General features: G+C 49.8%; 1 protein-coding gene across 1 annotated transcript in view; it reads left to right on the forward strand.

Annotated features, from left to right (window-relative positions):
* The window catches only part of NRDC (nardilysin convertase), a 129,944-nt gene that overhangs the window by 5,140 nt on the left and 97,284 nt on the right, over nt 1-27,520 (forward strand). The window contains exons 2-4 of the mRNA XM_063939544.1: nt 16,900-17,143; nt 18,269-18,350; nt 23,072-23,225. Coding sequence (XP_063795614.1) covers nt 16,900-17,143; nt 18,269-18,350; nt 23,072-23,225 — 480 coding nt within the window. The remainder of the gene's footprint in view (nt 1-16,899; nt 17,144-18,268; nt 18,351-23,071; nt 23,226-27,520) is intronic.

Consider the following 27,520-nt stretch of genomic DNA (forward strand, 5'->3'; position numbering starts at 1 on the left):
GCCAGTTCCCAGAATCAAAATTCTTCCCCCGCTTCCTCTGAGTCCACCGCATGACGCGGGGGCTCCACAGGCATAGCCAGGTACGGTGGGGGGCCGCCTCAAAAATTTCAGCGATTAGTGGGCTCGCTCACAGGTGGATCCCTGGATCCTTCAAGTAGTATCTCAGGGGTACAGGCTGGAATTCGAGGCGTCTTCCCCCCCCCCCCGCCGTTTCCTCAAATCTGCCTTGCCGACAACTCCCTCAGGCAGGGAGGCTGTGCTAGAGGCAATTCACAAGCTGTATTCCCAGCAGGTGATAGTCAAGGTGCCCCTACTTCAACAAGGACGGGGTTACTATTCCACACTGTGTTTGGTACCGAAACCGGACGGTTCGGTGAGACCCATTTTAAATTTGAAGTCCTTGAACACATACATAAAAAAAATTCAAGTTCAAGATGGAATCGCTCAGGGCGGTTATTGCAAGCCTGGAGGAGGGGGATTACATGGTATCCCTGGACATCAAGGATGCTTACCTACATGTCCCCATTTACCATCCTCACCAGGAGTACCTCAGATTTGTGGTACAGGATTGCCATTACCAATTCCAAACACTGCCGTTTGGACTGTCCACGGCACCGAGGGTCTTTACCAAGGTAATGGCAGAAATGATGATACTCCTTCGAAAAAAGGGAGTTTTTAATTATCCCGTACTTGGACGATCTCCTTATAAAGGCGAGGTCCATGGAGCAGTTGTTGGTCGGAGTAGCACTATCTCGGGATGTGCTACAACAGCACGGATGGATTCTATACATTCCAAAGTCACAGCTGGTTCCTACCACACACCTGCTGTTCCTGGGGATGGTTCTGGACACAGAACAGAAAAAAGTGTTTCTCCCGCAGGAGAAAGCCAAGGAGCTGTCATCTCTAGTCAGAGACCTCCTGAAACCAAAACAGGTATCGGTGCATCACTGCACACGAGTCCTGGGAAAAATGGTAGCTTCTTACGAAGCAAAATTCCATTCGGCAGGTTCCATGCAAGAACCTTTCAGTGGGACCTCTTGGACAAGTGGTCGGAATCGCATCTTCAGATGCATCGGCTGATAACCCTGTCTCCAAGGACCAGGGTATCTCTACTGTGGTGGCTGCAGAGTGCTCATCTTCAAGAGGGCCGCAGATTCGGCATACAGGACTGGGTCCTGGTAACCACGGATGCCAGCCTTCGAGGCTGGGGGGCAGTCACACAGGGAAGAAATTTCCAAGGACTTTGGTCAAGTCAGGAGTCGTCCCTACACATAAATATTCTGGAACTGAGGGCCATTTACAATGCCCTAAGTCTGGCAAGGCCTCTGCTTCAAAACCAGCCGGTACTGATCCAATCAGACAACATCACGGCAGTCGCCCATGTAAACCGACAGGGCGGCACAAGAAGCAGGATGGCGATGGCAGAAGCCACAAGGATTCTCCGATGGGCGGAAAATCACGTCTTAGCACTGTCAGCAGTGTTCATTCCGGGAGTGGACAACTGGGAAGCAGACTTCCTCAGCAGACACGACCGACACCCGGGAGAGTGGGGACTTCATCCAGAAGTCTTCCAACTGTTGGTAAACCGTTGGGAAAGGCCACAGGTGGACATGATGGCGTCCCGCCTAAACAAAAAATTAGATAATGCGCCAGGTCAAGGGACCCTCAGGCAATAGCTGTGGACGCTCTAGTGACACCGTGGGGGTACCAGTCGGTTTATGTATTCCCTCCTCTGCCTCTCATACCAAAGGTACTGAGAATAATAAGAAAACGAGGAGTAAGAACGATACTCGTGGTTCCGGATGGGCCAAGAAGAGCTTGGTACCCAGAACTTCAAGAAATAATATCAGAGGACCCATGGCCTCTACCACTCAGACAGGATCTGCTACAGCAGGGGCCCTGTCTGTTTCAAGACTTACCGCGGCTGCGTTGGACGGCATGGCGGTTGAATTCCGGATCCTAAAGCAAAAGGGCATTCCGGAGGAAGTCATTCCTACGCTGATAAAAGCCAGGAAAGAAGTAACCGCAAACCATTATCACCGTATTTGGCGAAAATGTGTTGCGTGGTGTGAGGCCAGGAAGGCCCCAACAGAGGAATTTCAGCTGGGTCGTTTTCTGCACTTCCTACAGTCAGAAGTGACTATGGGCCTAAATTTGGGTTCCATTAAGGTCCAGATTTCGGCTCTGTCGATTTTCTTCCAGAAAGAACTGGCTTCACTGCCTGGAGTTCAGACATTTGTAAAGGGAGTGCTACATATTCAGCCCCTTTTTTGTGCCTTCTGTGGCACCTTGGGATCTCAATGTGGTGTTGAGTTTCTTAAAATCACATTGGTTTGAGCCACTTAAAACTGTGGATTTGAAATATCTCACGTGGAAAGTGGTCATGTTATTGGCCTTGGCTTCGGCCAGGCGTGTGTCAGAATTGGCGGCTTTGTAATGTAAAAGCCCTTATCTGATTTTCCATATGGATAGGGCAGAATTGAGGACTCGTCCCCAGTTTCTCCCTAAGGTGGTATCAGCTTTTCACTTGAACCAACCTATTGTAGTGCCTGCGGCTACTAGGGACTTGGAAGATTCCAAGTTACTGGACGTAATCAGGGCCTTATAAATTTTATATTTCCAGGATGGCTGGAGTCAGGAAAACTGACTCGTTTTTTATCCTGTAGGCACCCAACAAAATAGGTGCTCCTGCTTCTAAGTAGACTATTGCTCGCTGAATTTGTAGCACAATTCAGCTGGAGCATTCTGCGGCTGGATTGCCGCATCCTAAATCAGTAACAGCCCATTCCACGAGGAAAGTGGGCTCATCTTGGGCGGCTGCCCGAGGGGTCTCGGCTTTACAACTTTGCCGAGCTGCAACTTGGTCAGGGGCAAACACGTTTGCTAAATTCTACAAATTTGATACCCTGGCTAAGGAGGACCTTGAGTTCTCTCATTCGGGGCTGCAGAGTCATCCGCACTCTCCCGCCCGTTTGGGAGCTTTGGTATAATCCCCATGGTCCTTACGGAGTTCCCAGCATCCACTAGGACGTCAGAGAAAATAAGATTTTACTCACCGGTAAATCTATTTCTCGTAGTCCGTAGTGGATGCTGGGCGCCCATCCCAAGTGCGGATTGTCTGCAATACTTGTATATAGTTATTGCCTAACTAAAGGGTTATTGTTGAGCCATCTGTTGAGAGGCTCAGTTATATTTCATACTGTTAACTGGGTATAGTATCACGAGTTATACGGTGTGATTGGTGTGGCTGGTATGAGTCTTACCCGGGATTCAAAATCCTTCCTTATTGTGTCAGCTCTTCCGGGCACAGTATCCTAACTGAGGTCTGGAGGAGGGGCATAGAGGGAGGAGCCAGTGCACACCAGATAGTACCTAATCTTTCTTTTAGAGTGCCCAGTCTCCTGCGGAGCCCGTCTATTCCCCATGGTCCTTACGGAGTTCCCAGCATCCACTACGGACTACGAGAAATAGATTTACCGGTGAGTAAAATCTTATTTTTTCTATTAAGGTATACTAAAACTGAGGCGGGACATGCTGGGATGTGTAGTTCCACAGCAGCTGGAGGGCCGCAGGTTAAAGACCCATGGCTTAGTGCAGAGGTTCCCAAACTGTGTGCCGTGGCTCCCTGGGGTGCCTCGGGACACTTGCAGGGGTGCACTGGGTTGGTGGTCCAGGACCAATTCAAATTATTCATGGTCAATATAAAAGGCAAAACCAGTGCTGGCTTAGTGTGTACCTAGCTTAAGTTAGTCAATGATTACATATATCTGAATGGGCTGATCATTATTATATGTTTGCAGTTGTTATATATTTGCAGGGTTGATACTACCCTCTATGTAAGACATTCTGTCTTCCCCAGTTTAATTGCCAGTGTCTGTTTCTTGTGAGCATTGATTATAACACATTTAATGCCACACAATGTCCATATTGTCAACGGGCAATTAATCGGGATGTAGTCAGGAGCCCGGCGTTCAGAATACTGACGCCGGGATCCCGGCCGCCAGAATGCCGGCAGCGCCGCCACAGCTATTCCTACTCCTGGGCGTCCACGACACCCCTGGAGTGGGAATAGAACCTTTGGCGAGCGCAGCAAGCATGCAAGGGACTTCATTGCGCTCTCCCCAGTGCCTGCATTCTGGTGGCGGCAATTCAATTGTTCTGCCGTTTGGGCGCCCAGCAGCCATGGAGAAAACATTTTTCTTGCAGCCTCCTGAGGTGTGAGGAAAAATGTGTGGATGCCCAAAGCAGGACTTTAGACGGGTGTAGTTGTTTTACGTGGCTAAACCTGGTCTGTTTGGCTGCGATATGCATGTACACCCAAACAGCAATTGAATAGTGAATTTAATTCCTGTTTAGACAGGAAAATTAGACGCTCAGATAATTGAATATCCCCCATTCTTTCAGCACAGCATGGCGTGAATTTGTCCTGTGGTTCCCAAGCTCAGTTCTCAAGGCACCCTAACAGTGCAGGTTTTAAAGATATCCATAGCTGAGCACAGGGGTATGGGACTCTGGGTCGACAGTGGCTAGGTCGACATGAGTTTTCAGGCAAGGTGCCTCACTCCACTACCACTGCGCTCGGCACAGGTTGCCGTTCCCAATCGTAGTCCACGTGGATCGTAAAGTATGAAAAAGTTAAAAGATTTTTTTTAAACCCCTCATGTCGACCTTGTTCATGTCGACCTATTTGTAGTGTCGACCTAGTCACTGTCGACCTAAGTAGTATTGTCCCAGCATCCAGATATGGAGCACAGATGGTTAAATCAAATTGCCTTGAGGATGGAGTTTAGGGGGATGCGGTCAAGATGCCGCCGGTCGAAATACCGACGCCGGAATCCCGACCGCCACAATCCCGACATATTCTCCCTCCGTGGGTGTCCACGACACCCATAGAGGGAGAATGTAATAGTGTGCCCGCAGCGTGGCGAGTGAAGCGAGCCCGCAAGGGGCTGCGTTCCGCTCGCCACCCCTGTCGGAATTGTGTGGTCGTGATTCCGGCGTCGGTATTTCGACCGCCGGGATTCCGGCCGGCGGCATTTAGTACTGATCCCAGTTTGGGAACCTCTTTTCTATACTAAAATAGGTGAAAATGGATTGTATGGAAGTGCAGTGGTGTGCAAAGTAATTGTCAGAAAGCAAGATTTTGTAGTTTTTGAATGTGGGGGCTATGGAAATGTTAAACGACACCCCAAAAGAACACTATTATAAAAAGTTATAGGCTAAAACAAGCAAGGATTACAAAGAGACTTAGCAGCTGGTGGTACAGTGATTGATTCTTCAGCAGTGCTGTGCAGTCATAGTATATTAATTTCCTTATTATTGTAATTTGTTTGACGTGTTTATACAGATGTGTTCTCGTACATCATTGCTGAGGTCACGCCATACTGCCCCTCTCACCGCGCCTGCTCCCGTAAACTCTAATAGCACCAGGCATAATTTTTGCATCTTTTAGACCAAAATGCGTCTTGATCACAATGTGATGTGACTAGAGAACTTGATATGAGACACTTGTATATCTGTGTGCGAAAGAGTCTGAATCTTTATATGATGTGCTACGATGCAGCGGCTGCAGCTTTTTCCCATGCCAAGTTCCATTGTGCTTCGCATACAGACTCCATCTAGCTGACCTGACAGGTCACTCGCCCAGTCACCTTGCGGCACATGGCGTTTTGAGACCAGTTGTATGGGGACACATCTGTATACAGCACTAATGGGGTTTGATTGTTCGTTATTAAACACTGCACCAGTGTACCATTTCTTGAATGATTATCCGCCAAATCGCTAAGCTTGCAGTGTCTTTAGCATTCTGTTCTATACCTGTATAATCTTACTAATTGTTCCTAAGCAGTATATTCCTATCGTGTTTGCATATGGGCTCCCTACCTTTGAGCTTCCAAAGCCATTGTGGCAAACATGAATTCTCCCTGTGCTTTAGTTGCCAATTTAGTTATTTATGCAATTGAGGGGTCTATTCATGAAGCAGTGATAAGTGTGGAGAAGTGAGCCAGTGGAGAAGTTGCCCATGGCAACCAATCAGCATTGAAGTAACATTATAATTTGCATACTATACACTTGTATGAAGCACCTGATTGGTTGCCATGTGCAACTTCTCCACTGGCTCACTTCTCCACTCTTTCACTGCTTCATGAATAGACCCCTTAGTATTAAATGGCTATGTAGTGATGACGCATCACTGGTTTGGCTGTTGCTGTGTTTTAATTTTAAAATCAGAATTAGCTTTATTGGCCAGGTATACTTGCATATACTTGTTCAGGAGTTCAGCAGGCGGACCGCTTGGGGAAAGACACTTTTGAGGCTTCTGGTGGACACGGACGGGGGGGGGGGGGGGGGGGCAGCAGCCGCCGCCCTGTAACGCCTGCCTGAAGTAAGCAAGTTAAACATGCTGTGGCTGAGGTGTAGCTGGTCCTTTACTATCTTCGTTGCGGGTCATTTCATGAAAACAGGGACAAGTAAAGTTTGTTACCAGTTTTCAATCATCTCTCTCTAAGCATCTAACTATGACAAGTTGCCAAGCTTTGCATCAAAATTAAAGCATATCCTGTACCACACAAACATTTACTTTGCCCAAAATATTCAAAACACATGCTCAAATATATTTCTCTGACGTCCTAGTGGATGCTGGGAACTCCGTAAGGACCATGGGGAATAGCGGCTCCGCAGGAGACTGGGCACAAAAGTAAAGCTTTAGGACTACCTGGTGTGCACTGGCTCCTCCCCCCATGACCCTCCTCCAAGCCTCAGTTAGATTTTTGTGCCCGACCGAGAAGGGTGCACACTAGGGGCTCTCCTGAGCTTCTTAGTGAAAGTTTAGTTTTAGGTTTTTTATTTTCAGTGAGACCTGCTGGCAACAGGCTCACTGCATCGAGGGACTAAGGGGAGAAGAAGCGAACTCACCTGCGTGCAGAGTGGATTGGGCTTCTTAGGCTACTGGACACCATTAGCTCCAGAGGGACCGAACACAGGCCCAGCCTCGGAGTCCGGTCCCAGAGCCGCGCCGCCGGCCCCCTTACAGAGCCAGAAGCAAGAAGAGGTCGGCAGAAGACATCCTGTCTTCACCAAGGTAGCGCACAGCACTGCAGCTGTGTGCCATTGCTCCTCAGCACACTTCACACTTCGGTCACTGAGGGTGCAGGGCGCTAGGGGGGGGCGCCATGAGCAGCAATAAAAACACCTTGGCTGGCGAAAATACATCACATATAGCCCCCAGGGCTATATGGATGTATTTTAACCCCTGCCAGAATCCAGAAAAATGCAGGAGAAAAGTCAGCGAAAAAGGGGCGGAGCCTATCTCCTCAGCACACTGGCGCCATTTTCTCTCACAGCTCCGTTGGAGGGAAGCTCCCTGGCTCTCCCCTGCAGTTACTACACTACAGAAAGGGGTTAAAAAAGAGAGGGGGGCACTAATTAGGCGCAGTATAACAATACAGCAGCTATAAAGGGAAAAACACTTATATAAGGTTATCCCTGTATATATATATACTAGGTGCTTCATCGCGCCCTACGGGCGCTCTTCACACCGTCGCAAGGGGCTACGCCCCCTTAACCCTTGCATGCCTTTCTGGGGTTTAATATTTGTATTATATGGAGTATTACCTAAATTCCTTTGTTAGTGGTTAAATATTGCACAATGAAAGGGCGTGCGATGGTGAAGGAGGCGCAGCCCCTTGCGACGGCGTGAACAGCACCTGCAGGGCACGATGTACAGAATGTAGCGGGTGCGAGGGGACTGCGGATGGTGTCTGTAGATGCTGCGGGTGGAGGGGAGGCAGAAGTGGGTGTGGGGCCCGGATGGGGAAGGTTCGGGAGGTGCTGTGCGTGGGGGAGGGGCAGAGGAGTGGGGAATGCAGATGGGGGAGGGGTCCGGAGGCACTGCAGGTGGGGGAGGGGCAGGGGTGCCACGGGTGGGAGAGGGGCAAGTGTGGGGATGTTGTGGATGGGTGAAGGGTTCCGGAGGTGCTGTGGGATGGGTGTGCCGGGGGTTGGGTAGGGGACCGCAGGCACCATGGGTAGGGTAGGGGCAGGTACGGGTGTTGCGGCGGATGGGAAAGGAGGTCCGGAGGTGCTGCAGGTGGTGGAGGGGCAGGTGCGGGGGTGCCATTGGTGGGGGAGGGGTGGGTGAGGGGGGGACCGCTGATGGAGGAGGGTGTCTGCAGATGCTGCGGGTGGAGGGGGGCAGGTGTGGGGGGAGACGTATAAGGGGGGTGAATGGTGGAAGGGGCCTGGAGGTGCTGTGGGTGGGGAAGGGTTGGAGGAGTGGGAGCCACGGGTGGTGTAGGGGGTCTGGAGGCACAGCATGTGGGGGAGGGGTGGAGTGCCGCATGTGGTGGAGGGGAAGGTGCGGAGGGTATGCAGTAACAGGGCCAGGACAGGGGTGACCGGGTCAGTACAGGGTTGACGGGGCCAGGACAGGGGTGACGGTGCCAGGACAGGGGTGACTGGGCCAGGACAGGGGTGACGGGGCCAGGACAGGGGTGACAGGGCCAGGACAGAAATGATAGGGACAGGATAGGGGTGACAGGGCCAGGGTAGGGGCGGCAGGACCAGGACAGGGGTGACGGGGCCAGTATAGGGTTGACAGGGCAAGCACAGGGGTGACAGGGCCAGGATAGGGGTGACAGGGCCAGGATAAGGGTGAAAGGGCCAGGATAAGGGTGAAAGGGCCAGAATAAGGGTGGCAGGGCAAGGCCAGGGGTGACCGGGACATGACAGAACACAGGGCACGGGAGAGATTGGTATTAGGGACAAAACAGTGGTGACAGACAGATGTGTCTTACCGGAGTCACTGCTGCTGGCTGCTGCTGTTCCATTCCAACCTGTTGGGATCTGCTGCTGCTGGAGACTTGGCATGGCTGACTCTCTCAGGCTGGAGTCCTGCTTTCTCTGCCAGTCCGCATCCCTCCCCCCCTCCTCAGTCACACACCGCTGACCTCGCACAGCTGCCGGGCACTGTGGTAAGGTGAGACTGGAAATAACTGGTTAGCCCCCAGGAGATGCTGCGGCTGGAGGGAGGAGGGGGTCATAGCATGCACGTGGCGCGGACCTCACGGCTTCCGGGCACTGTGGTAAGGGGAGACTGGGAGTGACTGGTTAGCTCCCAGGAGACGCTGCGGCTGGAGGGAGGAGTGGGTCAGAGCCTGCAAGCAGCTCGGATTTCTGCAGCGCTACCCGCCAGCTAAAGTGTGTGAATGAGCTGGGCGCACTCCACTGCGGGTGGCAGCGCTGCAGCTAGCGGTGGGGTTGCCGGGGCTGGAGATAACAGAGGCAGTATGGAACCTGCACAGCGGCAGGTGCCCCACTAAACTGCAGCTAAGAAGCGTGGAGTGTGTCAGAAAGTGACGCTCCTCCGCATCAGAGAGACCCTGCTGAGTATGCCGATGTGGGGGGTCAAGCACACAGTGAGCCGGTGCCCGTCTGTCTGTATGACATACCCCTCACACACCCCCATACCTCCCAAATGTCCCGATTTTCGCGGGACAGTCCCATTTTTTTGGGGTCTGTCCCGCTGTCCCACCCGCGGGTCGCAGTGTCCGGTGGTGGGGGGGGCAGTTGGAAAGCTCCTGTACTCGCTGTTCTGCTTAGCAGAGCAGCGGTGAATAGTGGAGACAGAGGGAGAGGGGGCATCAGGGGGTACGGACTACGGGGGGGTTCCAGCAGCAGTGCCGGATTAAGGGGGGGGGGGGTGGCCAGGGGATACGTACCGTTGGCCCCACAGTTTTAGGGGGCCCCCCGGCTGGAGTAGCTCTGTCCCAGCTCAGAAGCTCCCCCCGTCCTGCCAGCAAGAGCGGCAGCATTGTGCTACAGTCAGCACACGCTGCTGCATATTGGCAGGTCTGTGGTGTTGCAGGGAGGCAGCAGTCTCCCTGCTTTCTTCTCCCTGTGCGGGTGTGTAGGGGGAGCGACCACCTCCTCTGGATTTAGCCCTAGCTGAGGGGCCAAAATCCCATAAAAAAATAAAAATCGGAATTTGCATAAGGGGGCGTGGCCACGCGGGCGCGATTAGGCCACGCCCCCAACCCACAGCAGGCACAGCAATGAGATAGGGCTCCCCTGTCTCAAGTGCCCTGTGCCCCCCGGACTCATAATCAGCCCTGGGGGCATGCCAGCAGCTCACAGAGCGCTGGGCAAGCCCCCTCACTGACGAAAACGGGGGCCCTCCCGTGAAGCCACGCCCCCTTTTCGCCGAGTGTGTTTCCCTCCTTCTGCCTGGAGAAAGCTCCTGCAGAAAGCTGGGAGGTCTGCACCCCTGCCTGTGACATGCCCAATGCCCATGCTATCTGCTTCTGCTCCTAGTCTCCTGTAGATTTGGCCAGATCTCTGTGACTCATTTGAATAACTCCGCCCACTGTTGTGACTCCGCCCAGCGTTAGCAAATGAATCACAAGGTCACAGAATAGGGCTATTATATAGTAGATAACGCTCTGGTGTGTGCTGGCATACTCTCCCTCTGTCTCCCCAAAGGGCTAGTGGGGTCCTGTCCTCTATCAGAGCATTCCCTGTGTGTGTGCTGTGTGTCGGTACGTTGTGTCGACATGTATGAGGAGGAAAATGATGTGGAGGCGGAGAAATTGCCTGTAACAGAGATGTCACCCCCTAGGGAGTCGACACCTGAGTGGATGAGCTTATGGAAGGAATATGTGACAGTGTCAGCTCTTTACAAAAGATTGATGACATGAGACAGCCGGCGACTCAGCCTGTGCCTGTCCAGGTGTCTCAAAAGCCATCAGGGGCTCTAAAACGCCCGTTACCGCAGATGGCAGATACAGACGCCGACACGGATACTGACTCCAGTGTCGACGATTAAGAGACGAATGTGACTTCCAGTAGGGCCACACGTTACATGATTGAGGCTATGGAAAATGTTTTTACACATTTCTGATAATACCAGTACCACTAAAAAGGGTATTATGTTGGGTGAGAAAAAACTGCCTGTAGTTTTTCCTGCATCTGAGGAATTAAATGAAGTGTGTGATGATGCGTGGGTTTCCCCCGATAAAAACTGTTTATTCCTAAAAAGTTATTAGCATCATACCCCTTCCCGCCAGAGGATAGGGCACGTTGGGAAACACCCCCTAGGGTGAATAAAGCGCTCACACGCTTGTCTAAACAGGTGGCACTACCGTCCCCGGAGACGGCCGCCCTTAAGGAACCTGCTGACAGAAAGCAGTAAAATATCCTAAAATGTATATACACTCTCACGGGTGTGATACTGCGACCAGCAATCGCCTCAGCCTGGATGTGCAGTGCTGGGGTGGCTTGGTCGGATTCCCTGACTGACAATATTGATACCCTAGATAGGGACAGTATATTACTGACTATAGAGCATTTAAAAGATGCATTTCTATATATGCGTGATGCACAGAGGGATATTTGCCGACTGGCATCAAGAGTAAGTGCGCTGTCCATTTCTGCCAGAAGAGGGTTATGGACAAGACAGTGGTCAGGTGATGCTGATTCCAAAAGGCATATGGAAGTATCGCCTTATAAAAGGGAGGAGTTATTTGGGGTAGGTCTAACAGACCTGGTGGCAACGGCTGGGAAATCCACATTTTTACCCCAGGTAGCCTCTCAACATAAGAGGACGCCGTATTATCAGGCGCAGTCCTTTGGGCCCCATAAGGGTAAGCGGGCAAAAGGCTCCTCATTTCTGCCCCGTGGCAGAGGGAGAGGAAAAAGGCTGCAGCAAACAGCCAGTTCCCAGGAACAGAAGCCCTCTCCCGTTTTCTGCCAATTCCTCAGCATGACGCTGGGGCTTTACAAGCGGACTCAGGCACGGTGGGGTCCCGTCTCAAAAATTTCAGCGTGCAGTGGGCTCACTCACAGGTGGACCCCTGGATCCTTCAGGTGGTATCTCAGGGGTACAAATTGGAATTCGAGACGTCTCCCCTTCGCCGTTTCCTAAAGTCTGCTTTACCGACGTCTCCCTCCGACAGGGAGGCGGTATGGGAAGCCATTCACAAGCTGTATTCCCAGCAGGTGATAATCAAGGTACCCCTCCTACAACAGGGAAAGGGGTATTATTCCACGCTGTTTGTGGTACCGAAGCCGGACGGCTCGGTGAGACCTAATTTAAATCTGAAATCCTTGAACACTTACATACAAAGGTTCAAATTCAAGATGGAGTCACTCAGAGCGGTGATTGCAAACCTGGAAGAAGGGGATTATATGGTGTCTCTGGACATCAAGGATGCTTATCTCCATGTCCCAATTTACCCTTCTCACCAAGGGTACCTCAGGTTTGTGGTACAGAACTGTCACTATCCGTTTCAGACGCTGCCGTTTGGTAAAGACCCGGGGTGCCGTGGACAAACCAAAGTAATGGCCGAAATGATGATACTCCTTTGAAGGAAGGGAGTTTTAATTATCCCTTACTTGGACGATCTCCGGATAAGGGCAAGATCCAGGGAACAGTTGGTAGTCGGGGTAGCACTATCTCAAGTAGTGTTGCGGCAGCACGGTTGGATTCAAAATATTCCAAAATCGCAGCTGATCCCGACGACACGTCTTCTATTCCTAAGGATGATCCTGGACACAGTCCAGAAAAAAGGTGTTTCTCCAGGAGGAGAAAGCCAGGGAGTTATCCGAACTAGTCAGAAACCTCCTAAAACCAGGCCAAGTGTCAGTGCATCAGTGCACAAGGGTCCTGGGAAAAATGGTGGCTTCCTACGAAGCAATTCCATTCGGCAGATTCCACGCAAGAATTTTCCAGTGGGACCTGCTGGAAAAATGGTCCGGATCGCATCTTCAGATGCATCAGCGGATAACCCTGTCACCAAAGACAAGGGTGTCTCTCCTGTGGTGGTTGCAGAGTGCTCATCTTCTAGAGGGCGCAGATTCGGCATTCAGGACTGGGTCCTGGTGACCACGGATGCCAGCCTGCGAGGCTGGGGAGCAGTCACACAGGGAAGAAATTTCCAGGGCTTGTGGTCAAGCCTGGAGACATCACTTCACATAAATATCTTGGAGCTAAGGGCCATTTACAATGCCCTAAGCCAAGCAAGACCTCTGCTTCAAGGTCAGCCGGTGCTGATCCAGACAGACAGGGCGGCACAAGAAGCAGGAGGGCAATGGCAGAAGCTGCAAGGATTTTTCGCTGGGCGGAAAATCATGTGATAACATTGTCAGCAGTGTTCATTCCGGGAGTGGACAACTGGGAAACAGACTTCCTCAGCAGAAGTCTTCCACATGATTGTAAACCGTTGGGAAAAACCAAAGGTGGACACGATGGCGTCCCGCCTAAACAAAAAATTGGACAGGTATTGCGCCAGGTCAAGGGACCCTCAGGCAATAGCTGTGGACGTTCTGGTAACACCGTGGGTGTACCAGTCAGTGTATGTGTTCCCTCCTCTTCCTCTCTTACCAAAAGTACTGAGAATTATAAGACGGAGGGGAGTAAGAACTATACTCGTGGCTCCGGATTGGCCAAGAAGGACTTGGTACCCGGAACTTCAAGAGATGCTCACGGAGGACCCGTGGCCTCTACCTCTAAGAAGGGACCTGCTCCATCAAGGACCCTGTCTATTCCAAGACTTACCGCGGCTGCGTTTGACGGCAGGGCGGTTGAACGCCGGATCCTGAAGGAAAGAGGCATTCCGGATGAAGTCATCCCTACCCTGATCATAGCCAGGAAGGATGTAACCGCAAAGCATTGTCACCGCATTTGGCGAAAATATGTTGCGTGGTGCGAGGCCAGTAAGGCCCCGATGGAGGAATTTTAACTAGGTCGATTCCTGCATTTCCTGCAAACAGGAGTGTCTATGGGCCTAAAATTGGGGTCCATTAAGGTTCAAATTTCGGCCCTGTCAATTTTCTTCCAGAAAGAACTAGCTTCAGTTCCTGAAGTTCAGACGTTTGTAAAAGGGGTACTGCATATACAGCCTCCTTTTTGTGCCTCCAGTGGCACCTTGGGATCTCAATGTAGTTTTGGGGTTCCTAAAGTCACAATGGTTTGAACCACTTGAATCTGTGGAGTTAAAATATCTCACATGGAAAGTGGTCATGCTGTTGGCCCTGGCCTCGGCCAGGCGCGTGTCAGAATTGGCGGCTTTATCCTGTAAAAGCCCTTATCTGATCTTCCATTCAGACAGGGCGGAATTGAGGACTCGTCCTTAGGCCCTCATTCCGAGTTGATCGGTCGCAAGGCGAATTTAGCAGAGTTACACACGCTAAGCCGCCGCCTACTGGGAGTGTATCTTAGCATCTTAAAATTGCGACCGATGTATTCGCAATATTGCGCTCACAAACTACTTAGCAGTTTTAGAGTAGCTCCAGACTTACTCTGCCTGTGCGATCAGTTCAGTGCTTGTCGTTCCTGGTTTGACGTCACAAACACACCCAGCGTTCGCCCAACCACTCCCCCGTTTCTCCGGCCACTCCTGCGTTTTTTCCGGAAACGGTAGCGTTTTCAGCCACACTCCCATAAAACGGCCTGTTTCCGCCCAGTAACACCCATTTCCTGTCAATCACATTACGATCGCCGGAGCGATGAAAAAGCCGTGAGTAAAAATACTTTCTTCATAGCAAAGATACTTGGCGCAGTCGCAGTGCGAATATTGCGCATGCGCACTAAGCGGAATTTCACTGCGATGCGATGAAAAATACAGAGCGAACGACTCGGAATGAGGGCCTTATTTTCTCCCTAAGGTGGTTTCAGCGTTTCATCTGAACCAACCTATTGTGGTACCTGCGGCTACTAGTGACTTGGAGGACTCCAAGTTGTTGGACATAGTCAGGGCCCTGAAAATATGTTTCCAGGACGGCTGGAGTCAGAAAATCTGACTCGCTGTTTATCCTGTATGCACCCAACAAGTTGGGTGCTCCTGCTTCTAAGCAGACTATTGCTCGTTGGATTTGTAATACAATTCAGCTTGCACATTCTGTGGCAGGCCTGCCACAGCCAAAATCTGTAAAAGCCCATTCCACAAGGAAGGTGGGCTCATCTTGGGCGGCTGCCCGAGGGGTCTCGGCTTTACAACTTTGCCGAGCAGCTACTTGGTCAGGGGCAAACACGTTTGCAAAATTCTACAAATTTGATACCCTGGCTGAGGAGGACCTGGAGTTCTCTCATTCGGTGCTGCAGAGTCATCCGCACTCTCCCGCCCGTTTGGGAGCTTTGGTATAATCCCCATGTTCCTTACGGAGTTCCCAGCATCCACTAGGACGTCAGAGAAAATAAGAATTTACTTACCGATAATTCTATTTCTCGTAGTCCGTAGTGGATGCTGGGCGCCCATCCCAAGTGCGGATTGTCTGCAATACTTGTACATAGTTATTGTTAACTAAATCGGGTTATTGTTGTTGTGAGCCATCTATCCAGAGGCTCCTCTGTTATCATGCTGTTAACTGGGTTCAGATCACAGGTTGTACGGTGTGATTGGTGTGGCTGGTATGAGTCTTACCCGGGATTCATAAATCCTTCCTTATTGTGTACGCTCGTCCGGGCACAGTATCCTAACTGAGGCTTGGAGGAGGGTCATGGGGGGAGGAGCCAGTGCACACCAGGTAGTCCTAAAGCTTTACTTTTGTGCCCAGTCTCCTGCGGAGCCGCTATTCCCCATGGTCCTTACGGAGTTCCCAGCATCCACTACGGACTACGAGAAATAGAATTATCGGTAAGTAAATTCTTATTTTCACATGATCTGTTTAGTCAAAATGTAACTTTAGTTACCATGGAATGACCCTTGCCGGCTTTTAGCTCTGGACAGGTACATATCCTAGACTGAGAGAAGGTCAGCCCTGATGATCTTCTCTGCGGTTCTGACCACCTTTTGGAGCCTCTATCTGCTCCTCGCGCTGGCGGAGCTGTACCATACTAGTATCTAGGAGCACAGTACTGTCTCCACAATCGTGGAGTAGAAGAAGAGCAGAAGCTTCTGTGGGATGTGGAACTTCCTTAGTTGCCTGAAGAAAAACCTCTGCTGCGCTTTCCCGACAGTGGCGTCAGCGTTGCATCCCCATTTAAGGTCCCGGGAGATTGTGGTCCCTAAGAACTTGAACTTCAAGTCCACTAGCGATACCACGCTGTCAGCAATCCTTAGTGGAGGTGCACTAGCTGACTTCTTCCTGAAGTCCACCATCATCTCGACAGTTTTGAGGGGGTTAAGCTCAAAGTTGTTGCGGCTGCACCACTGGGCCATGCAAGGCAAATTTTCCCTGAAACTTTGTCTCGGTCCATTTGCACACAAGTAAAACTAAAGAAGCCAGGTTGGGTTCTAAGGTTTTATTGGGAGACTGAATTCTCTGCGATGTTCCACGCCTTTTTATAGAATACAATACCCCAACATCACTCATTTTCCTGCGCACATGAACGAGGTGTGAGGAAAAATTAGCAATGTTACTGTGTTGATGGCACTTTGTTCCCATCACTTAGAATGTAGGGGGTGATTCAGATCTGATCATAGATATGCTAAATTTAGCACATCTACGATCAGTTAGTCAGACATGCGGGGGTACGCCCAGCACAGGGCTAGTCCGCCCCGCATGTCGGGCTCTACCCCCCCCCCCCCCTCCACATGGATGCGAAAGCATCGCACGGCAGTGATGATTTTGCACCCGCCGAGTATCTTCCTGCTTGTCGGGCAGAGGCGGTTGCATCCCTGAGATGCTTTTACCATCTCACTGGGCCTCCCGGGGTGCGCGGGCACACTCCCCAAAGGGCTTCAGACTGCGATCGCTGCCGCGGTCCAGGCTGGATTAGGCCCTTAATCTCCTCCATAGAACTTGCTAATGATGACGTTACGATGATCTGTTGTACGTGCAGCCAGCTCATTGACACCTAGCTATCTTTTCATTTTCTGCATTTCTGCTCCTGGTCTTGCCAGAGTAAGGTTTAGCATTCGCCTTGATGTTTTTTTTCTTATCCTTTCATCTGTATCACGGCAGGTTTATTCAGCTAGACAATGGTCTTAGAGCTCTGCTCATCTCTGATATGACATCACCGGGTGTCGATGCTCATGAATCCTCGGATGGTGAAGACGACGATGAGCAGTGGGAGACTGAAGATGACAGTGAGGATGAGAGTGAGGGCAATTCAGAAGAAGATGATGAAGATGATGATGAGGAAGATGAACATGAGGAGTCTGACAGCCTGTATACAAGACACAAAAAGGGCTGCACTGAAAAGCTGGTACTGTGTACAGAATTGCTGATACTCTGCTGACTTGTGATGACGTTCTGTGTATTCACTGGAGCACAGATGTGTTTTGAATTGAGCATTGTTGATCCTTATTACACGCCTGTGTTTGCAATTGATCAGAGTATAACAGAACATAAAGCATCCATGATGTCTCCGTAATATTGTAACTGTATAAACTGCCCATTTCAGGCAGTTTTCAACATCTCCTGGAGCTTATAAGTCATCAAAGATTACTAATGCTCATTTACAGTGCAAAGATCAAGGTACTCTGAGCTTATTATTCCCCTCAAGGCTAAGGTCAGCAAAACAGAAGCTTCCTTTCTAATAAGAAGAAACTGATACTTTTCCCTTTTGCAGATATGGCCCATTACTGAATTGTACTGCTTTCACTCCTTGGGGTCTATTTACTAAGCCTTGGATGGAGATAAAGTACCAACCAACCAGCTCCTAACTGTCATTTTTCAAAAACAGCCTGTGACATGGTAGTTAGGAGCTGATTGGCTGGTAATTTATCTCCGTTGACTTTATCTCCATCCAAAGCTTAGTAAATAGACCCCATTGTCAAAGCGACACCTGGAGGCGGTAGTCGATCTACATGCTGTTTAGTAAGAATACAAGATTTACCTTAGAATCCATGAGAAATACTATATGGAGTTTCCCCTGCTAGGCAGTCGTTTTATGTATGATATCTGTAATATGATGTCGGCATGTCACATGATTCAAGTACCGATATTATGCAGTAATACTACCAGACCCATTTAGCATTGTTAAAATGAAAGTGGAGATATCTTTTGAACAGTGCCTCAATGTACTGTATGGGAAAACTAACCCCTAAGAAGGGTGATCGGGTAAATGAAAGGGTAAGTAAATGCACCATTATAACTAGCAATCATGAAAATGAAATTTGCATATGCATACCCCTCTAATACCGCAGGTAGATTCAATAACCAAGGTTAACACAACGTGAGGAAGGGGCAGGTCATCAGTTGCAATATCTAGCAGAAGACGTTCCAACAAAACAATACCCTTGCACTAATACAGTGTCCTACTTGCAGGGACTCTGTTTCTCTGCATTCTGGTGTAAAGCATTAGGGCATGTGTCTGCTTTCTCTACAGTCTGCTGCTGCCCTTTGCATTGGCGTTGGAAGCTTCAGCGATCCTGAGGATCTGCCGGGGTTAGCACACTTCTTGGAGCACAGTGAGTGTCGCGTCATATTCATGATAGAGCAGCCACTGTGATAGCTGCCACACTTTTCTATTTGAATTTAAGGTTTTGCTTATATGTATATGGCAGAAGAAGGACGGCACTCCATGGAATTAGTTGTATAAGGTTTATTAGATGTTGGTTATTTTGCACACAAATAGCAATGTTTTTGGCCTGTTAGATCTTTTTTTTTTTTTCAAGCTGTGCATATGTGGAACTTAGTATGAGCTGTGGCCCTCATTCCAAGTTGATCGCCCGTAGCCTCTTTTTGCTGCTCGTGCGATCAACTTGACGCCGCCTATAGGGGAGTGTATTTTAGCATACCAGGGCTGTGATCGCTTGTGCAGCCCTGCTATGCTAAAAAAAGTTTCCTGCAAAACAAGACCAGGGTAAGAGTTACTTACCCTGTGCAACGGATCCAGCGACGAAGGTCCCGGGATTGACGTCAGATATCCACCCCCCCTCCAAACGCCTGGATCGGCCTGCGTTCGGATCACCACGCCCGGAAAACGGTGAGTATCCGCCCCCGGAACGCCTTCCCGCTGTCAATCTTCTTGCGATCGCGCTAGCGATCACTTTCTTCTCTCTTCCTGTCGTTGCCTGACGACGGCTGTCGCTGGGCAATGACGCGCGCGCAATGCGGGCGTTAAGCATGCGCAGTTCCGACCCGTTCGCACCGCAGCGAAGTACCGCTGCGTGTGAACGGGTCGGAATGACCCCCTTTGTGCGTTAGTGTTTGTGCAGGTGTATGGTTGTGTTTGGAGGTGGAGGTGTTTGCAGTGGAAAGTGCTTGCTTGGGCACATAATGATGCCTGTGTATTATATAGCTTGTGTTAAACATTTTTTGACATCATGTACTGAATCTGTAATGCCCCAGGGATACCACTATCATGTCTGCCAAACTCCACTCCACCCTCCGATCCTCCTTGTCTCTCTCACGGCTGTGCAACCTGACTTTATATTGATGGTAGTTCTTTGTGAGATCTGGCCTCCTCTAATTAGAAATTTTAGACTCTGGGTTCCTGTGCATTTGAGAGCTCCTCTGCATATCAAAGACCATTCCAAGTTGTGCCCATTGTTTCAGTTATCTAAATCCAAATAGTAAAGGGCTGTACCCTGTTGAGGTTGTAGGGGCGTACCCTGTTGAGGTTGCAGCCCCTTAGATGACCGAGGAGCAACTGATGCACTTTCGCAGACAGTTTGATAAACTGACTGGTAATATAGTAGTGAGACCTGTTCCATTTTAGAATTAGCTCCATCTGGAACCCCCTTGAGTGCTGAAATTGCATGGGTAGTCAACTTCCCTAGGACTTTCATGCAGAAGTTAATAGACTTCACAAGTCCCTGTAGTGAGAGGATCTTGTCCTCTGAGTAGAACACCCACAGAAGACCCAGGAAGGTGCCAAGTTGGACTTCTTGCAGTTACTCATCCAAGCTTGAGATTCTAAAGCCCGGGACATCTTTAGAAATGAAACCTGCAGCAAGGCCTGGGAACCTGCCCTGATTGGCATAAGTGTCTCCCCTTCCCCCCACCTTTATCTGAGGGACTACCATTGTGAACACTCTTGATACTAGGACTGGCCAGCCCAAAAGTAGATTTAGAAAATGAAAATATTGGGACTGAATGACAAATCTGCGAATACACTGAATGCTGTGTCCATGGGCAACTTAACTTGCCCTGTTTCATACTGTTAATGATGGACCTTAAGGACTCTTGAATCTGTCTACTAGAAACTGGATGTGTAGGGATTTATAGGGCAGAAGCTGTCCAAGGATCCAAACATCCATTCTGATTCAGGACCAATCTCTTCTGTTTTTCTGGGATTGGAACAAGTAACTCTGAGGATATCAAGAAGTGTTTTGTCTCCAGAATAACAGGTGTGTAAGTACTGTCTGGGGTGGAAGTTAAGGAGATTTATCCCTGACTTACAAATGCTCTCACCCAGGTGTCTGAGGTTGCATTAAACCACTGGTCCTGGAAGAGAAGCAGACAGGCTCCCACTACGGCAGTTCCCGGGTGGGGAGACTTGCCGTCATACTGGTTGTTTGTCCCTAGGCTTCCACCATGCTGACTTCCAAGAGAGCATAGCTTGCTGAGACAACGGACAGCAAAATCCGAGATCCAATTACCCCATCATCACTGGCGGTGTCCTCCAGGTATTTAGAGGATTCATGGATATGCTCCACCAGAGTGAGCAAATCCATTCAGGGCCTCCAGAATTACCAGCCTGCTGCTCACTTAACCTATCCCAGTGTCAGTCATGGTTCCCGTTGGAGGCACAGGTAGCTTGGTGATTGGACTGGGTGAGAACACTGGCATCCTCAGGGCCGGTGTAAGGTTTCTAGGCACCCTAGGCAAAATGCCTATTGCATGCAATCCGCCCCCCCCCCCCCCCACCTCTCTTCCTGAAAATCAGACAAAAAAATATGGGGCCTAATTCAGACCTGATCAGTAGCAGGCGATTTTTGCACTGCTGCGAACAGATAGTCGCTGCCTACAGGGGGAGTGTATTTTAGCTGTGCAAGTGTGCAAACACATATAGCAGAGCTGCACAAACAAGTCTCTGAGTAGCCCAGGACTTACTCAGGCGCTTCAATCACTTCAGCTTGTTCAGGACCGGAATTGACGTCAGGATCCCTCCCTGCAAATAAATGGACACGCCTGCCTTTTTCCAACCCCTCCCAGAAAATGGTCAGTTGCCACCCACAAACACCCTCTCCCTGTCAATCTCCTTGCAAACGCCCGTGCGAATGGATCCTTCGCAAAGACCCATCGCTGAGCGGCAATCCGCTTTGTACCCGTGCGATGTGCCTACACATTGCGATGCATGAGCATGTGCAGTTTAGACCTGATCGCCCGTTTTGCAAAAACGCAGCCTAGTGATCAGGTCTGAATTAGCCCCTAAATGTGAAAAGCCCACTAGACGTGACATTTTGTGGCAAGCTGCAGTGTGTGTGTGTGTATGTGTGTGTGTGTGTGTATGTGTGTGTGTGTGTGTGTGTGTGTGTGTGTGTGTGTGTGTGTGTGTGTGTGTGTGTGTGTGTGTGTAAGGGGTGGGGGAGCACGGATGATTGGCAGTCAGCAGTCAGGTGGGTTACATAGCACTTATCCATATTACACTGACATATGTGCCGTGCTGGCTGCTAACAGTTGGGTGGCCGTGGCATCCCTGCAATCGCGGAAGGCGAGGGCGGGTAAAAAGCGGGATGCCATTGCGGGAGGCAGACAAAAAGCAGGAGGTGGGGGCAGCTAAAAAGCGGGATGCACTCATAGTAGGCGGGGGCAGGTATAAAGCTAGCATATAAGAGGTACATTCTGGGCACATTTCCTATTAATAGAATGTGTTCAGGTTCCTGTCTTTTACCTTTACAAACTTTTTTTTTTTAAATAACCAAATTGCTGTAGGTTCTGTTACACTGTTACTCCTGGCATTACTGTGTGTGTATAATTTGTTGTAATTGTGGCCATTGGTTCAATAAAGGAACATACTTTCATGTGAGTGCTCAGACATTTCTTTCATTGAACTACATTGCAATCTTGTTGCAATAATACAGCCAGATATTTTTTAGAGTTCACTACCCTCCTAAACTGCAGACGCATGGTGTTATTAGTTATTAGTACATTACAGGGTTAGGTGTAGAGGGGAAGGGGGGGGGGGTGAATCAATCTATTTGAGCTTAGTTCATCATTGACAGATTCAAATGTGTTATCTATGTTTAGTTTATTTCATTTTATTATTTAATAACAGTTATGTGGCCGCGGTAGGTAAAAAGCGAGATGCCGTTGCGAGAGGCAGGGGCGGACAAAAAGTGGGATACAATCGCAGCTAAGAAGCGGGATGCCATTGCGGGAGGCGAGGCCGGACAAAAAGCGGGAGGTGGGGGCAGCTAAAAAGTGGGCTGCAATCACGGGAGGCAGGGACGGGTGAAAGGCAGGATGCAGTCGCCGGAGGCAAGGGCAGGTAAAAAGCGGGATGCCATCACAGGAGGCAGGTAAAAAGCGACATGCAATCGCGGGAGGCAGGGGCAGGTATAAGCAGGATGCCATCGCGGGAGGTGGGGGCAAGTAAAAAGCGGGATGCAATTGCTGGAGGAGTGGTGCCGGGTGCTGTCATGGTGCGGGGCGGGAATATGCTGGGTTCTATAGTGGAAGGGCGGGCAGGGAGTGAAGAGGGGGGATTGCAGACAGAGCAAGGACCAGTCAGCAGCTTTCAGAATTTTACAAGAGCCACCCTGCATATCACCCGATGGGTTACACAGCACTCACCCATGTTACACTGACATCAGTGCCGTGCCGGCTGATAACAGTTGGGCAGCTGCAGCATCCCTGCTCCACAGTCACTTAAGGATGAGGAGGAGCCCAGCTGAGCAAAGGAATAATGAAAGCAATTTTCATCGGCAGCGTGCAGCGCCGCCCCCCAGTAGTCGGCGCCTATAGGCAGCTGCCTAAAGCTGCCTAATGGTAGCGCCGGCCCTGGGCATCCTTGTGCAGTACCGTCACTGGCTACTGTTTGGCATCCCACAGTCCTTGCTGCTGTTGTGATGCTGGTGATGGTAAAAATAAAGAGATAAGTTTGAAAATAAAAATAGGGACCAGCTATGTTGGTCATAGTAGGGGGGCAGCATTTAATACATGTAGTTTATAATCATAGACAAAGATCCTTTAAATTTTGAATTTTTTTTTTGCTAAACTTTATTTTCTTGTATTGTTACAGTGGTATTTATGGGCAGTGAAAAATACCCAGATGAAAATGGTTTTGATGCTTTTCTTAAAAAACATGGGGGCAGTGACAACGCCTCCACAGACACGGAACGCACCATATTCCAGTTTGATGTACAGAGGAAACATTTCAAGGAGGCCTTGGACCGGTAAGTTTCCTCATTCATCCTATTGGGTGACATGGAGACATCACTGAATAAAGTGTGGATCCAGGACTTTAAAACATGTTTGTAGCTCCTCCTCATCTATACCGCCCGCAGCGACCTCCTTATTACTTTATGTACATTAAAGTGCAGGGGCTTTAAATGCAGCCACGTTAGATTTGCTTTTTTTTTTTTAAATCACTTGGATTGCTTATTTCATTTTGATTGTAGAACGTGTGGTTTTTATTACCCAACCAGCACTTTATGGTAACATTGACTTTGTTCTGTGTCTGTTGGGTGTGATGGTGTTTTGCAATGTTTGCATATTAATAATTCTAGTCTTCTGTATATTTTTACCGTACGGTTTACACTTAAAACACAAACTTAGTAGTGGATTGAAAACAAATGAGTTGGTATTGATATCCGGGATGTGGAGTCAGTAAGCCAAACATTTGACTCCTATTCCTCTATTTCTCTTACGTCCTAGAGGATGCTGGGGACTCTGTAAGTACCATGGGGTATAGACGGGCTCCGCAGGAGACATAGGCACTATAAAGAACTTTTAGTATGGGTGTGCACTGGCTCCTCCCTCTATGCCCCTCCTCCAGACCTCAGTTAGATTTTGTGCCCAGAGGAGATAGGGTGCATTACAGAGGAGCTCTCCAGAGTTTCTCTAAATAAAGAATTTTGTTTGGTTTTTTATTTTCAGGGAGCACTGCTGGCAACAGGCTCCCTGCATCGTGGGACTGAGGAGAGAGAAGCAGACCTACTTAAATGCTAGGCTCTGCTTCTTAGGCTACTGGACACCATTAGCTCCAGAGGGAGTCGGAACGCTGGTCTCACCCCGCAGTTCGTCCCAGAGCCGCGCCGCCGTCCTCCTTGCAGAGCCGGAAGATAGAAGCCGGGTGAGTATAAGGAGAAAAGAAGACTTCAAGGCGGCAGAAGACTTCTGATCTTCACTGAGGTAAGCCGCTGCGCGCTATTGCTCCCACACAAGACACACACAGAACAGGCACTGATGGGGTGCAGGGGGGGGGGGTGGGGCGCCCTGGGCAGCAATAAACCTCGGGTATGGCATTTCTGGGTACATTAGGCTGCGGAGGCAGTAAATGAAAAAATCCCCCGCCATTTTTTACATATTGAAGCGGGACCGAAGCCCGCCGCTGGAGGGGGCAGAGCTTGATCCCTCAGCACTAACGGCGCCATTTTCTCCACAGAACGCAGCAGAGAAGCTGGCTCCCCGGACTCTCCCCTGCTGAACTCTGTGACAGAGGGCTGAAAAAGGGGGAGGGGGGGGGGGGGCATTTTCAAGGCGCAGTGAGTGTTTTACACATTGTTTGAGAATAAAAAGCACTATCTGGGTGATTTTCCAGTATTTCTAGGCACTGGGTGTGTGCTGGCATACTCTCTCTGTCTCTTCAAAGGGCCTTGTTGGGGAATTGTCCCCTTATAGATATATCCCTGTGTGTGTGGGGGTGTCGGTACGTGCGTGGCGGAAGGCTCGTCCAAAGAGGAGGTGGAGCAAATGAGTGGTGTGTCTCCGTTGGCAACGCCGACTCATGAGTGGATGGACATGTGGCATATGTTAAATGCAAGTGTTGCCCTTATTACATAAGAAAAAGCAGGGGGTCAATCCACGGATTGGTCTAGGTCACAGGGCCCGTCTGGGTCTTAAAAACGTCCCCTATCCCAAATAGTAGACACTGATACCGACACGGATTCTGATTCCAGTGTCGACTACGAGTGGCTAAGGGTATTCAGTGTATGATTATTGCAATGAAAGAGGTTTTGCATATCACAGATGACCCCTCTGTCCCTGACACGAGGGTGCGCATGTATAAGGAAAAGAAACCTGAGGTAACCTTTCCCCCTTTTCATGAGCTTAACGAGTTGTTTGAAAAAGCTTGGGAAACTCCAGATAAAAACTGCAGATTCCCAAAAGGGTTCTTATGGCGTATCCTTTCCCTGCTCAGGACAGGGTGCGTTGGGAATCCTCTCCCAGGGTGGACAAGGCTTTGACGCGCCTTTCCAAAAAAGTGGCGCTACCGTCTCCAGACATGGCAGCCCTCAAGGATCCTGCTGATCGCAGACAGGAGACTACTTTAAAGTCTATTTATGCGCATATGGGTGTTTTGCTCAGACCGGCAATAGCATCGGCATGGGTATGTAGCGCAGTTGCAGCATGGACAGATACCTTGTCAGATGGCCTGGATACCCTAGACAGGGATACCATTTTATTAACATTAGCCCACATTAAATACGCAGTCTTATTTATGAGGGACGCTCAAAGAGACGTTGGGCTGCTGGGTTCCAGAGCCAATGCCATGGCTATTTCTGCGAGACGAGCTCTATGGACCCGCCAATGGACGGGTGATGCAGACTCCAAGAAACCTATGGAGGTTTTACCTTACAAGGGTGAAGTGTTGTTTGGGGAGGGGCTCGCGGACCTGGTTGCAACAGCTACCGCGGGTAAATCTACCTTTCTCTATCGTCCTAAGTGGATGCTGGGGTTCCTGAAAGGACCATGGGGAATAGCGGCTCCGCAGGAGACAGGGCACAAAAAAGTAAAGCTTTACTAGGTCAGGTGGTGTGCACTGGCTCCTCCCCCTATGACCCTCCTCCAGTTAGATTTTGTGCCCGAACGAGAAGGGTGCAATCTAGGTGGCTCTCCTAAAGAGCTGCTTAGAGAAAGTTTAGTTTAGGTTTTTTTCTTTACAGTGAGTCCTGCTGGCAACAGGATCACTGCAACGTGGGACTTAGGGGGAAAGTAGTAAACTCACCTGCATGCAGAGTGGATTTGCTGCTTGGCTACTGGACACCATTAGCTCCAGAGGGATCGAACACAGGCCCAGCCGTGGAGTCCGGTCCCGGAGCCGCGCCGCCGACCCCCTTGCAGATGCTGAAGCGTGAAGAGGTCCGGAAACCGGCGGCTGAAGACTCCTCAGTCTTCATAAGGTAGCGCACAGCACTGCAGCTGTGCGCCATTTTCCTCTCAGCACACTTCACTGGGCAGTCACTGAGGGTGCAGAGCGCTGGGGGGGGGCGCTCTGAGAGGCAAATATAAACCTTATACAAGGCTAAAAATACCTCACATATAGCCCATAGGGGCTATATGGAGATATTTAACCCCTGCCTGACTGGAAAAATAGCGGGAGAAGAACCCGCCGAAAAAGGGGCGGGGCCTATCTCCTCAGCACACGGCGCCATTTTCTGTCACAGCTCCGCTGGTCAGAACGGCTCCCAGGTCTCTCCCCTGCACTGCACTACAGAAACAGGGTAAAACAGAGAGGGGGGGCACATTAATGGCTATATATATATATATTAAAGCAGCTATAAGGGAGCACTTAATATAAGGATATCCCTTGTATATATAGCGCTTTGTGGTGTGTGCTGGCAGACTCTCCCTCTGTCTCCCCAAAAGGGCTAGTGGGTCCTGTCTTCATTAGAGCATTCCCTGTGAGTTTGCGGTGTGTGTCGGTACGTGGTGTCGACATGTATGAGGACGATATTGGTGTGGAGGCGGAGCAATTGCCAAATATGCAGATGTCACCCCCCAGGGGGTCGACACCAGAATGGATGCCTTTATTTGTGGAATTACGTGATGGTTTATCTTCCCTTAAACAGTCAGTTGAGGACATGAGGCGGCCGGACAATCAATTAATGCCTGTCCAGGCGCCTCAAACACCGTCAGGGGCTGTAAAACGCCCTTTGCCTCAGTCGGTCGACACAGACCCAGACACGGGCACTGATTCCAGTGACGACGGTAGAAATTCAAACGTATTTTCCAGTAGGGCCACACGTTATATGATTTTGGCAATGAAGGAGACGTTACATTTAGCTGATACTACAGATACCGTAAAACAGGGTATTATGTATGGTGTGAAAAAACTACAAACAGTTTTTCCTGAATCAGAAGAATTAAATGACGTGTGTGATGAAGCGTGGGTTGCTCCTGATAAAAAGTTGATAATTTCAAAAAAGTTATTGGCATTATACCCTTTCCCGCCAGAGGTTAGGGCGCGCTGGGAAACACCCCCTAAGGTGGACAAGGCGCTCACACGCTTATCCAAACAAGTGGCGTTACCCTCTCCTGAGACGGCCGCACTTAAGGATCCATCAGATAGAAAGATGGAAGTTATTCAAAAGAATATATACACACATGCAGGTGTTATACTACGACCAGCTATAGCAACTGCCTGGATGTGCAGTGCTGGAGTAGTTTGGTCAGAATCCCTGATTGAAAATATTGATACCCTAGATAGGGACAATGTTTTACTGTCGTTAGAACAAATAAAGGATGC

The sequence above is a fragment of the Pseudophryne corroboree genome, chromosome 9 (genome assembly GCF_028390025.1).
Source record: "Pseudophryne corroboree isolate aPseCor3 chromosome 9, aPseCor3.hap2, whole genome shotgun sequence".
Lineage (NCBI taxonomy): Eukaryota > Metazoa > Chordata > Amphibia > Anura > Myobatrachidae > Pseudophryne > Pseudophryne corroboree.